At 51.5% G+C, this 15,666-nt stretch overlaps 7 protein-coding genes across 7 annotated transcripts; 5 read left to right on the top strand and 2 right to left on the bottom strand.

Annotated features, from left to right (window-relative positions):
* Positions 1-408: 408 nt before the first annotated feature.
* GIQ15_06136 (leucyl aminopeptidase) lies at positions 409-1,676 on the top strand (the record flags this gene model as incomplete). Its single annotated transcript, XM_033553553.1, has 3 exons — positions 409-573; positions 629-1,369; positions 1,452-1,676. The coding sequence occupies 3 exons, from the start codon at positions 409-411 to the stop codon at positions 1,674-1,676; spliced, it is 1,131 nt and encodes a 376-aa protein (XP_033404697.1).
* Positions 1,677-1,934: 258 nt separating this feature from the next.
* GIQ15_06135 (uncharacterized protein) lies at positions 1,935-3,356 on the top strand (the record flags this gene model as incomplete). Its single annotated transcript, XM_033553552.1, has 4 exons — positions 1,935-1,998; positions 2,348-2,539; positions 2,594-3,014; positions 3,176-3,356. 4 exons carry the CDS (start codon positions 1,935-1,937, stop codon positions 3,354-3,356), a joined length of 858 nt encoding a protein of 285 aa, XP_033404696.1.
* Positions 3,357-3,715: 359 nt separating this feature from the next.
* GIQ15_06134 (histone deacetylase HOS3) lies at positions 3,716-7,087 on the top strand (the record flags this gene model as incomplete). The annotated part of the gene is made up of 1 exon (XM_033553551.1): positions 3,716-7,087. The coding sequence occupies one exon, from the start codon at positions 3,716-3,718 to the stop codon at positions 7,085-7,087; it is 3,372 nt and encodes a 1,123-aa protein (XP_033404695.1).
* A 741-nt stretch (positions 7,088-7,828) lies between these two features.
* GIQ15_06133 (uncharacterized protein) lies at positions 7,829-9,914 on the bottom strand (the record flags this gene model as incomplete). The annotated part of the gene is made up of 4 exons (XM_033553550.1): positions 7,829-7,870; positions 7,943-8,423; positions 8,526-9,216; positions 9,485-9,914. The coding sequence occupies 4 exons, from the start codon at positions 9,912-9,914 to the stop codon at positions 7,829-7,831; spliced, it is 1,644 nt and encodes a 547-aa protein (XP_033404694.1).
* A 644-nt stretch (positions 9,915-10,558) lies between these two features.
* On the top strand, positions 10,559-11,590 carry GIQ15_06132 (uncharacterized protein; the record flags this gene model as incomplete). The annotated part of the gene is made up of 1 exon (XM_033553549.1): positions 10,559-11,590. One exon carries the CDS (start codon positions 10,559-10,561, stop codon positions 11,588-11,590), a length of 1,032 nt encoding a protein of 343 aa, XP_033404693.1.
* Positions 11,591-11,885: 295 nt separating this feature from the next.
* GIQ15_06131 (AN1-type zinc finger protein 1) lies at positions 11,886-12,949 on the top strand (the record flags this gene model as incomplete). Its single annotated transcript, XM_033553548.1, has 2 exons — positions 11,886-12,140; positions 12,191-12,949. 2 exons carry the CDS (start codon positions 11,886-11,888, stop codon positions 12,947-12,949), a joined length of 1,014 nt encoding a protein of 337 aa, XP_033404692.1.
* Positions 12,950-13,149: 200 nt separating this feature from the next.
* On the bottom strand, positions 13,150-14,229 carry GIQ15_06130 (thymidylate synthase; the record flags this gene model as incomplete). The annotated part of the gene is made up of 1 exon (XM_033553547.1): positions 13,150-14,229. One exon carries the CDS (start codon positions 14,227-14,229, stop codon positions 13,150-13,152), a length of 1,080 nt encoding a protein of 359 aa, XP_033404691.1.
* Between the last annotated feature and the right edge of the window lie 1,437 nt (positions 14,230-15,666).

The following is a 15,666-nucleotide window of genomic DNA, read 5'->3' as shown; positions in this document are numbered from 1 at the left end:
GCTTCCCCAAGACTTCAGGTGTGATGCGGGTCTGGGGGGATAAGGGAGGGTGCAGAAGAACTGTCGCGTTTGGCCGCTGTAATCCGTCACATAGCCGTGATGATGCCGCTGCCCTTCGCCGCTGTCGCCGCTGTCACCGCTGTCACCGCTGTCACTTGTTAGATGGGATGATTAGTGCGTGGGATGGGGAGGAATATAAATATCATCGAGGCGCCGCTGATCTGCTGTGATATTCCTCGCACGGATCGAACTGATCTTCATAGCTGATCTTCAAGAAACATCCTCTTCCCTCCCTCCCGTAGTGATCCCTGATAAGACCGACTATCTCCCGACGATCTACTTGCCGGTTAGCCATGATACCTTTTACCTGTTGCGGATTTTGTTTGATCGACGACATACTGACTGTCAATGCTAGCCATGAAGTTCCTGTCCGTCCTTGCGCTGGGCGCTACCGCTTCCACCGTTCTCGGAGCTAGCCTCCCGGTGGACACCAGTGTTGAGAAGTTCCTGGTTGAACTTGCTCCTGGCGAGACTCGCTGGGTCACCGAAGACGAGAAATGGGAGCTCAAGCGCGTATGCATACTCCCTATCCTTTTCAACGCTTCTTCCATGCTGACTTTTTGTCCAGAATGGCCAAGACTTCTTCGACATCACCGATGAGGCCCCTGGATTCACTGCTTCCACCGTGCAGGCGCCCGTTGCTTACCCAACCACCATCCGCCACTCCAAGGCTGTCAATGCGATGATCGCCACCTTGTCCAAGGAGAACATGATGCGCGACCTGACGAAGCTCAGCTCGTTCCACAACCGCTACTACAAGTCTGACTATGGCAAGCAATCTGCCACCTGGCTCCAGCAGCAGGTCCAGGCCGCCATCACTGCCTCCGGTGCAGACAAGTACGGCGCCAAGGTCGCCAGCTTCCAGAACAACTTCTTGCAGCACAGCATCATCGCGACCATCCCCGGCCGCTCCGCCGAGCTCGTCATCGTCGGTGCCCACCAGGACAGCATCAACGGCCGCAGCCCCATGACCGGCCGTGCTCCAGGAGCCGACGACAACGGAAGCGGCTCCGTCACCATCCTCGAGGCCATGCGTGGTCTTCTCCAGGACCCCAACGTCGTCCAGGGCAAGGCCGCCAACACCATCGAGTTCCACTGGTACGCCGGTGAGGAAGCTGGTCTCCTCGGCTCCCAGGCCATCTTCGCCAAGTACAAGCAGACCGGCAAGAAGGTCAAGGCCATGCTCAACCAGGACATGACCGGCTACATCAAGGGCATGCTCGACAAGGGCCTCAAGGAGTCCTTTGGCATCATCACCGACAACGTCAACGCTAGCCTGACCACGTTCGTCCGCATGGTCATCAAGAAGGTACGTCTGCATTGTTATCACATCACCACCTCACCACCTCACCACCTCACCACCTCACCACCTGCTAACTGCTCTGTTCTAGTACTGCCAAATCCCAACCATCGACTCCCGATGCGGCTATGCCTGCTCTGACCACGCCTCTGCCAACCGCAACGGCTACCCATCCGCCATGGTCGCTGAGTCTCCCATCGACCTCCTCGACCCTCACCTCCACACCGACTCCGACAACATCAGCTACCTCAGCTTCGACCATATGATCCAGCACGCCAAGCTCGTCGTCGGCTTCGTCACCGAGTTGTCCATGTAATTGACTATCCAGTCTGTAAATAGCCCTACCATAGTACATACTCATACTCCATACCATAGTACATACTTCTATCATCTATATCTTACTACCTATATCTTATTATCTACTCTATACCTTGTTATCTACATCTTATTATCTACTCTATATCTTGTTATCTACATCTGTATCATCTATATATGTAAGTATTATGTATGTGCATCGCTGGCTGGGATATCGCATACAAAGTTGGCTGTCTGATCCCAGCGCGCTATGCACGGCATGCCTTCGCCACGCCCGACCATTGGCCGCGATCTCGGCATCAGCCTTTATGATTCAGAGCTTCGTACTTCCAACGCCGTAGAGTCATGATACGGGCGGACGCGGCGTGCGATCGATGAGGGAGGGATACTAATACCGCCAGGCTCCTCGTCTCCCCGTCTCCCCGCCTCCACATATACAGACAGACAGACAGACAACCGCAGCAATGGCTGTCCATCCGACGCTGAACAGCCCGGCACCAGCTGGAGCAGCTGGACCAGCAGCAACAGCATCAGCAACAACAGCAGCACAAGCTCTCACGCCCCAGCAGGTTCTTGCGATCTCGTCCTGGTCTGAACAGGCCATCGAGAGCCTGTCCCTCGAGTCCTCGCCGATTCCATACCGCAATTCAGCGCCCTTAACCATCCCGCTAGACGACCACGATACGCAGCCTATCTCGCCTACGCCGGTGCGCCTGAGACGCAGTGTCCGAGTCGACGATGCTGCTGTCGAGCCGTCGTCGACGTACAGACGCAGAGAACCGCTGCGTCGAGACAGTCTGAAGCGTCGCGAGTCGCTGCTCAAGGGCAAGGAAGGCAGCCGTCGCAGACAGCGCTGGGAGAACGGTACGTATGGTCGACATAAGCTACATGAACTCGACCTGACGCTTCTCTGTATAGATCGACTGCTGAGCAACCCCTGGGCCCAACCTCCATCTGCGAACGACTGGCAGGTCCAACCTACGCATCCTCGCCATAATCCAGTTCCCTACTACCTTGCCTCGCTCTGGGACTCGCACCAGGCCGCGAAGGAACAGGCCCGGCGCAGGTCGAAGCGGAAGCAAGGAACATCCGGTAAGACGGCCGACGAAGGTGCTGAGAATGGACATGCGAACGCGGAGCTGGACAAGATATCCAAGGAGCTACGGGCGAAGCTGAAGCATGCTCGGGCGGCGCGAGGTCTGGTGCAGGAGTTGGAAGAGGAGATCCGGCTGTTCGTCCAGCAGTGGATTGAGACGCAGACCTGGCATCAGGCTCGTGGAGAGAGCATCGATAGTGATGAGGACGAAGACGAAGTCGTCTTCACTGGCCGCAAGCAGCAGTCTAGGGGACAGCCTCTTCCTTCGTCCGGTGAGAAGATGGTCTTTGAGAGTCCTGCAGAGGATCGAGCCGCCGGTTTCGGGTGAGCATCTCTTTCTCTCTCTCTCTCTCTCTCTCTTTATCCTTTTTATCCTTTTTATCTTCTAGTACTGACCGCTGTAGACGATGGCTCGTCCACTCTCTGGCATCCTACTACGGCCTACGCACCTGGTCTGTGACGGTGGGCAACCCGCCTCGCCGTGAAGCGTACGTGGGCATCGACGACTCGCAGCATACGATAGCCGCTGGCCGGCCTACAGACAAGCCCGGAGTCCTCCCTCGTCCTCTCTGGGTGTCGATGTAGACGGCTATTCCCTCCTTTTCTCCCTGATCTGTATCAGCTAGCTTAGATGATAGCATAGAAGCTTGAAGCAAACAGCCTTCCTGACTGTACAATATCTTCCTGACTGTACAATAGACCTAGATTAGACCTGTCAACCCTGCAGTGCAACGGCTGCTGGCTGTGATATGATGTGTTGCTGCTCAGGGGTAAACGGCCGCATATTTAGTTCCCTGGACTAGCGCGAAGAATACTATTTATGCCTGCACTTTCATACAACAAACAACAACCTGTATACAGCCAACCAGCAGGCAGACTGCACCAGCAGAGCCAGTCTGTGAAGGAGAATACAGGAAGTGCAGTGTCTGCCATCTGCCGCCATCATGGCATCGCAGCACCGTTATAAGCAGCATCGCAACAGCGTGCAGGATGAACTGCTCAACGGCTTCAACCAGCTCAACATCACCACAAACACATCTTCACCCTCTCTCTCGCCTCTACAGTCTCCCTATCGACGGCCAGAGACAAGCCACAGCTTCCTGAGAAACGATCCCTACGCCAGCCCGCCCTCCCACCAGCAGCAGCTCCATCAACACCAACGCGGCCCCAGGAGAACGACCAGCACCACCTCCCTCCGCGACGAGAGACGCGGCTCTCTTCCCTCGCTGCAGAAACGCGCATCAGCAAGCTCGCTCCGATCAGTGCAGAACCTCACCTCGTCGAGCTCGCCGCGCCAGAGCCTGTCGAGACGATCCTCCGCGCAGCACCTGGGATCGTCCTCCGGCGCGTCCGTACGGCCTATCTCGCCCCTCGCGGAGATGGGACCCTCGACCGCGCTCCCTACGCCCTCAGACATCGCGGCACAGCACTTTGCTCGAGAGCTGGCGCTGCACCAGACCGCCGAGCTGCACTCCCGCACCGTCGTCATCATCCAGGACGCCTGCTATGGCCACCGATACTCGCGCCCGCGCACCTCCAAGGCGGGGCTGGAACTCATCGTCGAGCGTCCGGAGCGCATGCATGCTAGTGTCCTGGGCCTGGCAGCTGCGTATACCCGTATGGGCCGCCGTTACGGCTCCAACGACTGTGCGCCACATCCGGATCTAGATCTACGACTGCTGCCGCCGCCGCCGTTTCAGATACGCAAGACGATGCGGACGATGCCCCTGAACTCGCACGCGGTCACCCACGTCCACGGCACGAAATGGATGGACGAGCTGCGGCTGATGTGTGATGCCGCGGAGGGGAGGCTGGCGTTGAACGGCAAGGAGCTCGTCCGGCCCAGCAGCTCGGGCAAAGAGACCGGAGCCAATGCTGTCCCGAAGCTACACGAGGGGGATCTATATCTGTGTCCGGAGTCGTTGAACGCGTTTGAAGGAGCGCTGGGAGGAGTCTGTGATGCAGTTGACTCCGTCTTTACCTCTCCGTCCACGAGACGGGCGTTTGTCTGCATCCGGCCACCGGGACACCACTGCTCGAGCAGCTACCCGTCTGGGTTCTGCTGGCTGAACAATGTCCATGTCGGCATTTCCTATGCTGCCATGACACACGGACTGACACACGCTGCAATTCTTGATTTCGACCTCCATCACGGCGACGGATCACAGGCCATTGCCTGGGAGCAGAACCAGCGAGCTGCAAACGCTGCAAAGAATGCGGCATGGCATAAGAAGACGGCCATCGGATATTTCAGTTTACATGATATCAACTCATACCCTTGTGAGGAAGGAGACGAGACCAAGGTTCGAAACGCCAGTGTCTGTCTTGACAATGCCCATGGCCAGAGTATCTGGAACGTCCATCTTGAGTCGTGGAAGTCGCCGCAGGAATTCTGGACGCTCTATGAGACGAAATATTCGGTCCTCATCGAAAAGGCCCGCGCCTTCTTACGGGCACATTCACTACAACTACGAGCCAACGCGGCACCCAACGCTCCCCAGCCCAAAGCTGCCATCTTCCTGTCCGCCGGGTTCGACGCGAGTGAGTGGGAAGGAGCCGGCATGCAACGACACAAAGTCAACGTCCCCACAGACTTCTACGCCAGATTCACTGCCGATGTTGTCAGAATGTCACAGGAGGAAGATCTCGCCGTTGACGGTCGCGTGGTCTCGGTCTTGGAAGGAGGATACAGCGATAGAGCCCTGACCAGTGGTGTGCTCAGCCATCTCTCTGGCCTCTCAGACTCTCAAAACATCGGCACCGTCGACGACCACCAGGGCAGCCGTCTTGCAGCCGAGATGTTCAACCGGCTCGGCCTGTCAGACGACAACAAACAGAACTCGATGCATGGTCCAGGTCCAAATGGAGGAGGGCCTACGACCACATATGATACCATATGGTGGGCACCGGCTTTACTTGAAGAGCTAGAAGACCTGGTCAGACCTCCGCCTCCTATGCCCCGAAAGCCTCGCGAGAGAGGGCCCCCTACTTTCTCTGCTCCCACGCAGGCATCCTCTGCAAAGGTGATCACTCCAACCCGGGATCATAGGTCTTCATCCTATAGCCCAAATAACTACGGAGATTCCTCCCTCCCGCCTCTCCCGCAGGTAGACTGGGCAACAGCCGCATTCGAGCTGTCCAAGGCTCTTATCCCTACTGATCGTCAGACCATGAGCTGCCAGCATGCAGACTTGAAGGTCACCGCCAGCCAGCCTCGACGTGATGTTCGCACAGCGACTACCCAACCACGCGCCAGCGATAGGAACGCCAACCATATGCAGCTCAGGGAGCGGAAGCAGAAGAACACCGGCTTGCCAACCGAGAGACTCAAGAGTTCCAGTTCTCGCTCTTCATCCGTCAGCACGCGTCGGACAACAATCGCCTCCGTCAACGACCTACCTGACCCAAGCATGCTAGAGAACAGTGAAGCAGCCAGAGCTCCCACCGGCTACCGCGCCTCACGGAGAATCAGCATCGCTTCAACCGCGGCCCCAGGCACAGCTCCTGCTTCTCCCGCTACCAAAGTTGATCAACGGAAAGTACGTGCAGCTTCTATGCGACCAACACCATCCCGCGCAACCCCTACCAATTCGCCACGGGGCAATACAAACAAGGCCAGAGCTGCAAGCAGCAGTCGAGCCCCGACTTCTTCAGCTAGAAATAGTCCTAGGAAAACCCAGGACGAGGATGCCGGCATCAATGGTTTAGCGGCCAGCGTGAAGAAACTGAGCATAAAATTGAATGTCCCCAGTCCAGAAGAAAACACGATTCGAGAAGCGAAATTGGCCCAGGAGGGTAAAAAGGACGCGAAAGCGACGTCACAGTCTTCCAAGAGGAAACCGACAGCCAAGACTGTCTCTGGAGGAAAGGTTCCTCGCGCAGCTAAGGAGGTCAATGGACGGCAATCACGCTCAAAGTCCCGTTCGACTACCGCGACTCCTACCACCGAGACTACTATGGGTTCTCCAATCACGATTAAGAACGAACAATTCAGCCCACCGGCTAACATCTCTCCGAAACAATACAACAACATGCCTCCGCCTGGAGAAGCAGACGCTGGCCTACCCCACGACGCAAGCTACATCCAATACCCTACCGAGAGCTGCGAGAACGTTGCGTCTACACCTCCTATAGAGCAGACAGGCAACAATGGCACCATGCCCTCTCCGCCCCTTACTCCAAACACACCCCGTGGAGCCATGAATCCCAGAATCACAGTACGATCTCCACCAGCCACGGCATCACAGCAACTCCCCGTCTTCACGCCTACCTCCGTCATTCCTTTTGCGCCTCAGAACCACCCATCCGACTCCTAAGTCACTTGACATTTTCAGTCTTTATTCTCTGTATTTTACCCCTTTTTTTTTTTATCTTGTGCCTAATTTCCTCACCTACTACCAAATTCTTGCCTCTGCTATCACTTCCCTTTTTTTTCCACCCTTCAATGTACAATGTATTCTACACCCTCGCGTATTCTGTGATTTACTGTCAGAACATAATACCCCATGTCCTACTCGTGGCCTTGGCTCCTGTTGGTCTATTCCCACCTGTACCTTGATTTTTTTTCCACTTGTACTTTGTCTTTGTTTTTAGCCTCTTTTAGGACGAGTTGTCCATTATACCCCATGTCGCGGTAGTAGGTACAGTAAAATTTCAAAAAGCTGCCTCTCCCTGTTATTCATCGCGAGCTTCCACGGCTTACTAGGAGATGCACTATGTGATCCCAGATCTTGAACAAGAGAAACCGCTCAAGCAACCTCGTTATATCCAGTATAGATATTCAATATCATAAATCTTCAGCTAACCCACGGCTTACTGTATATCCTTCGGTACTATCGTATGACTACACAGTGGGATTTATCGCCTTCGCCCCTTTCTTCCCATCCTTCAAGCGACACCACTTAGTTGCTTTACTAGGTTTGACTGTTATCGTTACATAACTCCTCGAAATCATTGGCATGGAACAAACACTAGAACAGAATACTGGACCGAAACATTGGAATGAAGCATTGTCCATTAGATGAGGTTTGTATCGCCAATCCATCAGCGGTCAAGGCCTATTTAGACAGCACAACATTAGGGAGGTCCCTGTCGATACACTATAATCATCAAGGGCTTGAATCAGTTATGGTTCTCCTAACATAATCTGGCGACACAAGGGAACGACTTACATCGCGATACTTCCCTTCCATCTTCATTTTTAGGAAGCATTTGAATGGCATTGTTTCCCTCATGAAATATTCGTATATTTCCCTCCCGGCGGTGCCAGAGTGTTCGTCGTTGAGTAAAGATGTTGCCAATTCCTCTCGAACAATCTCCCATCCCACACCGTTCGTATCCAAGCCCATTGCACTAATTAGATTTCCGATATGGTTTTGAAGAAGAGCATGGTGCACTTTACTCCAAACATCTTCTAGTTTATCCGTCATTGCCGTGCCATCCCTAGCCAGCCGTGATGGGTCGATTCCAAACCCTTGACTCTCCAGAGTTGGCATATGCAGTTTGACTCCTCCAAAATCACGGATCGCAAATCCTATAACTTGCTTGGTTCGAAGACATACGCGAGCCACCAGGTTCTGGCTATGGGCTTCCATCCCAATCCCATGACGAACTAGCGGAGTGAGTATAATCTTGAATGCACAGGCAAGATACCTATATTTCCAAACAACATTATAGTGAGAAATTTTTCATCTTGAAATGCAAATATATGAAATGCAAATATATGAAAGGAAAATGCATATGGGAAGGACAAACCGCGCAAACCAGGACTTTTTCTCCTCTTCTGTCTCAAGAGCAAACAATATCTCGGCGTATGAGCGGTTATCACGGTACAGGGGCCGCTGAGCCAGCGCTCCTGACATGATCAGAGCCTGGTTGTTTGACCTCGCTCGTGGTTCCAGGTCTTCTCTGAGGATGCAAGATAGCTGGCCCCCTTTTATATATTCGGCCTGGGCACCTGTGGCGGATGCAATTTCCTTATAGAGCCAGAGATCTGGAGGGAGTAGCTTGTCAAGCAATTCCGAGAATATCGGGCCAGCGCTGGCCACCCAGGGCCCGATGAGCCTGAGGCCAGAGGTGAGCTGACATCCAAGAGAGAGCTTAAGATGGTAGTCAAATTTCAGGTCGGGATGGACCGTGACTGTTCGCATTGAAGCCTGGGCATCTGCGCACTTCTCGACAGACTTGGTGAAAACTGCATTGGGAAAATGAAGAAAGATAGCTGGTAGTTGCCGGGCAAAACAGGGGACAATGATTCTCTCATTATCAGCGGCTGCTGCTGTCGATATTGTCTCGTCGACGACCTCGAGCGTCTTAAGCAATGGCTCAATGGTTTGTTCAAAGGGACCAACCACCTGCATGTCAGCTCGTGGGACTGAAACAAATGCGAGATCAGGCATTAACATGCTAGGCAGATCAACGCCATTTATTGGCTTCAGTGGTGCCTCTGCATAGCATTGTCTATGAAACTATAAGAGGGCATGTCAGCAAGCCGAAGTACAAGATAGTGCCAATGAACCGGCGCAAAGGCTCGACTGCCGTCACATACTGGATGAGTTGGATGTCCGTATACCAGAGTCTGTTCCCAGCTTATTGACGGAGAATCAAAATCCAGCAACCTGGGGGGGCTGTTGAGATCCAACCATGCCTCTATTTCAACCACTCAGCTTTTTTCCTTTCATAGGAGAGTATATATATGTGCATGCAGTACTCACCTTGATGCTCGGCGGAATTCCTGAATTGCGATGCAATCTGATCTATAGACACCGTATCTCCAACGGCGCCGACGAACCAGGGGATCACAAACCGAAATATCTCGTCAGGACTCAACACCTCTTTCACGCCTCCTTGCTTCAGCCTCTTTGTTATCACCGGTGGTTCTAAGCTCTCAGGCAACACAAGGGACCTGACTTTGCCATCATGATCCACGTCAACAAACGCATTTAGTTTCAAATTCACTTTCACCCATTCAGAGTCGGCATTGTTACTGCTGTTTTGAATACACAATTGCCGTTGCCGTTGCTGCGTGGGCTCAACGACGCTCTCTTCCACGGTGGCGCTCGCAAGGCCTTCGTTGATGATCTGAGCAAGAAGACGCTTCGTAGTTTCGAATTTGGCTCTATCGGTCGCTGAAGGGACAGTCATTGTCTCGTCAAATCGTACTTTATCAACTTGAATGCTTGGTAAGGGTAGAAATGAACGACAGAGTATAGCCTCCCGCGTCTATATTTTGTACCTTAGATCAACCGCTATAAGCGATCATTAAAGTAGCAAGAGGAAAATAATTCTCGTCACGGAGCACAGAGTACAACCGATCAAGTTTTTTTCAGCCGGTCAGTTCAGAATATTAAGCAATGCGTTACCACCCAATTAGTACAACCCGTGCCTGTCACCCATACGATGCAGCCACTGAACAATGGCCAAAATATCAGGACAATATTCTCATGACAACCGACCAAATTTTTTGACCGGTCTAGTTGAGAATACCAATTCATGGGTTTTCACCAGAGGTCCTTAAATGAGGCCGATTCGTCCCACAGTGGCTGAAATAACAACTCATTCAGCAAGCCACTAGCCTTGTTTCTTGGTAGAACTAGCTATCTTTGTCAAAGGATTACACGAGAGCAGGTCTCGAACTTGCTCTCTAATTATGGCTCAGAGATTGGCTCTGCACTCCCTAATTGATCCCTTATATACTCCATGACCGAATACTTAGTATACCATCTCAATCATTCAACACATATCTTCAACCATTTCAGACAGCCAGCTTATTCAACAGAAGCACAGCTATGAAGGCCGATCAATCCCCTCATCGCTTTTACCTACTCACATGCCCTCGAACGGCATCGAACCTCCTCGTGAAGATCCTCGCACTTGAGGAGCAGCCCAGAGTTGCACTCCGCAAGGATGGAGGTTATTTCTTCTCGCCGCTGCATTTGCTGAAATACGATCTCGGCTGCGTCGACACGCATGTTGAAGAATTGACACCCGACCAGAAGGAGAAGCAAAAAAAATGTATGAAGAAATGTTTCAATGAGCTACTTCAGCACCTTCACCATGCTGAGTCGGAAGGGAAGCTCGTTGTTGTAAAGGAGCATACCCAATTTCTGGCAGACCCGGTCGCGGAAACAAGGCTCCTCTATGGCCAGGAAAGCATTGCCAAAGAGCTGCCTTGGATGCTGCGTGGTCGAGAAGACTTGGTACAGACGATGGAGGGTCGCTCAACGGAAAACGAAACCATACTCTCGGACAAGTTCTTAAAGATGTGGCAACCTATCTTTGTGATCAGACATCCAGCACTGTCTTTCCCCTCGTGGTATCGCGCCTCCGTGCGAGCCGATGGCAAGGAATTTGCCAAGTCGGCCCGCGGGAGACGAATTTGCAGGGCGGTCATGACTCTGCGATGGACTCGCAAACTGTATGACTTCTACTCCGAGCATTTCAGTAAATCCGACGCCCAGCCCGAGACGAAAGTCAACCATGTTACCTGGCCCTTGGTCCTCGACGCCGACGATTTTATAACCCAGCCTGCAGTGCTTGTTAAGCTATGCCAGATTATTGGGCTGGATAGTAGCAAGCTGAGGTATAGCTGGGAAAAGGACGTTCAGCCCCGGCGGCCTGGAATCATGGCATTTCGATCAACAATCGATAACTCGACGTCAATTGACACCACAAAGGTAGCTGGAAATATCAATCTGGACGATGAAGCAGAGAAATGGAAACAAGAGTTTGGAGAGGAGATTGGCTGGATGGTAGAAAAGCATGTGCGATCTGCAATGCCGGACTACAGCTATCTGAAATCCAGAAGGCTCATGGTATAGCAAGCCATAGTTTATTGGTAGTCAAAGAATTGTGCCAATAATAAAGCAGTGACACAGTTTGCAGCATTTATATATTAATTATAGAAATGACACAATGCTCAACGCAAAGACACACAGTAGAAGAGCAAGATGGTTACATCTGATATAGGGAGTAAACATCGCGACGAAAAGAAGAAGGAAGAGGTCAAATGAAGGTGTGTCACGTGAAAAGGTGTACCTGATGACTAAGTCGGCGCTCGGAGTATCGATGGTCCCGAGGAAGCGATAAGGCTCAGCTGGAAGCTTCTTATCGCGGATGACCGAAGATGACAAAACCGTGACGTCCGTGGTTGTCACCAGCCTCTACCACATCTACAACATCTGCTACATCTACCGTCTCATCTATCACCTTACCTACCATCTACCGTTATCATGTCGTCCTCGTCTCCAGATCAACCCTCCTCCTATACCCAGATGGCCGACCACGACCTCGAAGACATCGGCAAACACTGCGAATTTGAGTTCTGTCGTCAGCTTGACTTTCTTCCGTTTCGATGCGAATCATGCCAGGGTACATTCTGCCTTGATCACCGAACAGAAACAACCCATAAATGTCCCAAGGCCGGAGAATGGGCTCGTCGACGTGGCGGGCTTAACGGCACCGCTTCCACCGTACCCTCGCGGCTCTCGCCGAAACCTACGGTTTACAACTCCGCACAGTGCTCTCACCCATCATGCAAGACCCTAATCCACACCATGGCGAATGCAGGCGTCCACTGCCAGAACTGCCACAGGGAATACTGTCTCTCCCATCGGATGCGGGAGGACCACGACTGTAGCAACCTAACACCCCTAGGCGCCAGCCCGGCGTCGGTAGCTTTCACATCCTCAGCCGACAAGGCACGACAGGCATTTTCACGTCTACGGAGCTGGGGGAAGACCAAATCGTCCGCCGCTACAACTTCAATAGTTCCGAAATCAAAACCAAAACCTAACTCAGCCGCATCGCGGATGGCGCATTTAAACACACTGAAGAAGAACGCCAAGGGGGATTCCAACCTTGACGTTTCCAAGCGCTTCTATCTCCATGTTGAAGCCTCGGCAGATACGACTACTGCCAAATACCCCACTGGAGATTTCTACTATGACAAGGGGTGGAGTGTGGGCAAGATCCTAGATGATGCGGCGCGGAAGTTGCAGGTGCAGAATGTCAATAACCGGACTGCTGGGGAAGAGGATCGACTGAGGATCTTCCACGTCGAGGGAGGCAAACTTTTAGATTTCTCCAATAAGATTGGGAGCTGCTCTGTGGCCCAGGGAGATACTATTGTATTGCTCAGGGGGGTTGGGCCACCAGTGCCTGATCTGATTGAGATGTAGGACTATGGTTTCTGTGCAGCGATTTAGAGCGTGTGAGGGAGTTTGCTTATCACATTCTACACATGTGTTGATGTTTAGGCTGGTGTTGGATACTAACGAATTTATGTGAAGTAATATTTCTAAGACATATATGATTAATCAATTTAACTCTTTATCCATATATCAACACCCATTATATATATTCCCATTATCTAGTCAGTTTAAACGCTCATCTTCATCTTAATCAGCTTATGCGGTTTATATCCCAACACTTCGAAATCGGAATCTTTCCACCCGTCCATCTGACCAGATCCGCGATCGGTGCGGTGGATCTTCAACTCGGGGATCTCGGTAGGCTCCCTCGTGAGCTGCTCCTGTAGTGCTTCAATGTGGTCAAGATAGACATGTGCATCGCCCATGGTATGTATCAGGGTGCCGGGATGCAAATCTGCTGCGTGGGCGAACATATGCGTCAACAGCGCATACGACGCGATATTGAAGGGCACACCCAACCCCATATCACACGATCTCTGATAGAGTACGCAAGACAATGTGCCTTTTCCCCTTTTACCCTCATCCCCTTCCTTCTGAGGCGGGAATGACACATAAAACTGGGCAAACATATGGCATGGTGGAAGTGCCATCTTCTTAAGGTCGGCTGGATTCCAGGCACTCAGGATGATACGCCTATCGTACGGCGACTCCTTCAACTTCCTCACTACTTCGACGACCTGATCAACACCCTTTCCAGTATAGTCCGTCTTTGCATCGATGTACTCGGCACCGAAATGGCGCCACTGAAAGCCATATACAGGTCCTAAATCGCCAACCTCGCGGTGCGACAAGCCAGCACCGTCCAGGAATTCACGACTCCCGTTTCCATCCCATATTTTTATACCAGCCTCACTAAGTGGAAGGGAGGATGTGCAGCCAGACACGAACCAGAGGAGTTCAGCAATCACGGCCCGTAGAAAGACGCGTTTGGTGGTTAGGAGGGGTAAAATAGGGATGGGGTCTGGGTTGGACGGGTCAGAGGATGGTTTGGAGAGAGAGAAGCGAAGCTGTGGCGGCGCGAAAATGGAGCGAGTGCCGGTCCCGGTGCGATCAGGGCGATGTTCGCCTGTGTTTATGATGGTGCGGATTAGATTGAGATACTGGTGTTCTTCATGGGAAGGGTCGTGAGGCGGGGCAGGTGAAGGAGAGGAGCCGCTTGACTGCGATGGTGGGTTGAGAACGAGGTTGGAGTCTGATCCCCCGTTTGATGAAGTCGTAGCCATGCTGATATCTGCCTGAGTTTCCATATTGATGCTCGATGCTGTCTGTGACGGCTTTATGTCTATATATGTGGCGGATGTTGAGGATTGTTTTGACGCTTTAATGGCTTTTTTTTTCGTCGCGTCGAAAGCAAAAAACGTGACGCGTGATAAGGTTTGGCTCTTTTGCTGACTCATTTTGATCTTATCTTATCTTATCTGATTAGATTAGATTAAAGCCCCGAACCCCGGAAGTTTTATCTGATCTTAGAATTCTAATTTAATGACTTAAAAGATCAGATCCAAGGTCCAACATGGGAGCATCTTTCATCCAAAATCTCCAGTTATATGGTTTATACTTGATTTTGGCGGTGAGAAGCCTTGGATAACAACAGTCTCACAGATGGCAATTGCCGAAGTGCTTGTTCTTGTTTCGCGCCATGTTCATGTAGGACAGTATATAATCATAGGCCAATCTAGGCATGAACTGGTTACGTATGTGCACCTGGAAACTGGTCGGTGTAGATTGTGGCGACAAGATTAAGTCTCCAGGGAACGATCTAGCCACATGCCCCTCAATAGAGATATAAAGGTATTGGCGTTTCCACGCCCGTCTGCAAGAGCCGTTGTATTCTCAAACCAAGCCATATATTGTTACTCAACTTCGAATACTCCGTACTTCAAGTCCAAAACCAAATCATAAATATGAAACTCACCGCTCTTTTCCTTGCTGCCGTCACCGCTTTCTCCGGGATTGCAATGGCTGTAAGTAGTCGTGTACCCCCCTGGAGTTCGAACGATTGATAGAACTGTTTAAAGAATCTCATCGCTGACGATATTAATAATAATGGCTTTAGGATTACAATGCAGTAAATTGATCGTGATATTTAATCGAAAGCTGTGTATGCTGTTGGAATGCTAATACGGGGTGCTGTAGTTCCGGAAGTGTGTTATAGACCACTGTGTTGGAGCTAGCGCAGAGAGTATAGGGTTTTGCACTGTATATAACCCCTGGCTCGAACATCGCTGCGACATATAGCTAACTAATTATAGGTTCGATGTGTGAGAGAAGTAGGCGGTCAAATATCTCCAAGGAAGCATGAAACTTCGTTGATAGTAACACTAACATGACTCGGTATTACAGAATTAGTGTGAACCACGCTCCAATGCTCGAACTGGACTTGGGTGATCAGCAGTCGTGGGAATCTATCATTGATAGCTTTACTGCCGTATGTTTTTCTGTACCAAATAATTTGTATGCAACGGATGAAGAGAGTGAAGGGCCTAACCAAACAAAGCACCTTGCATGTAACCAAAACGCCAATAGTGCATATCTAAAAAGGAAATCCTATATACGAACCTCTTCCTATTCCAATAAATCTATACCGACCCCACGAAGCGCTGTGACAGCCCACTGGGGTATTTTCGATTTCTCACCGTATAAGTTCTCAAAGAACTGCTTTAAAAATAAGGGATATCTGTCTT

Source organism: Arthroderma uncinatum (assembly GCF_011692745.1).
Source record: "Arthroderma uncinatum strain CBS 119779 chromosome Unknown scaffold4, whole genome shotgun sequence".
Lineage (NCBI taxonomy): Eukaryota > Fungi > Ascomycota > Eurotiomycetes > Onygenales > Arthrodermataceae > Arthroderma > Arthroderma uncinatum.
Note: the sequence above shows the minus strand (reverse complement) of the source record. Positions and strands in the feature narration are given on the sequence as shown.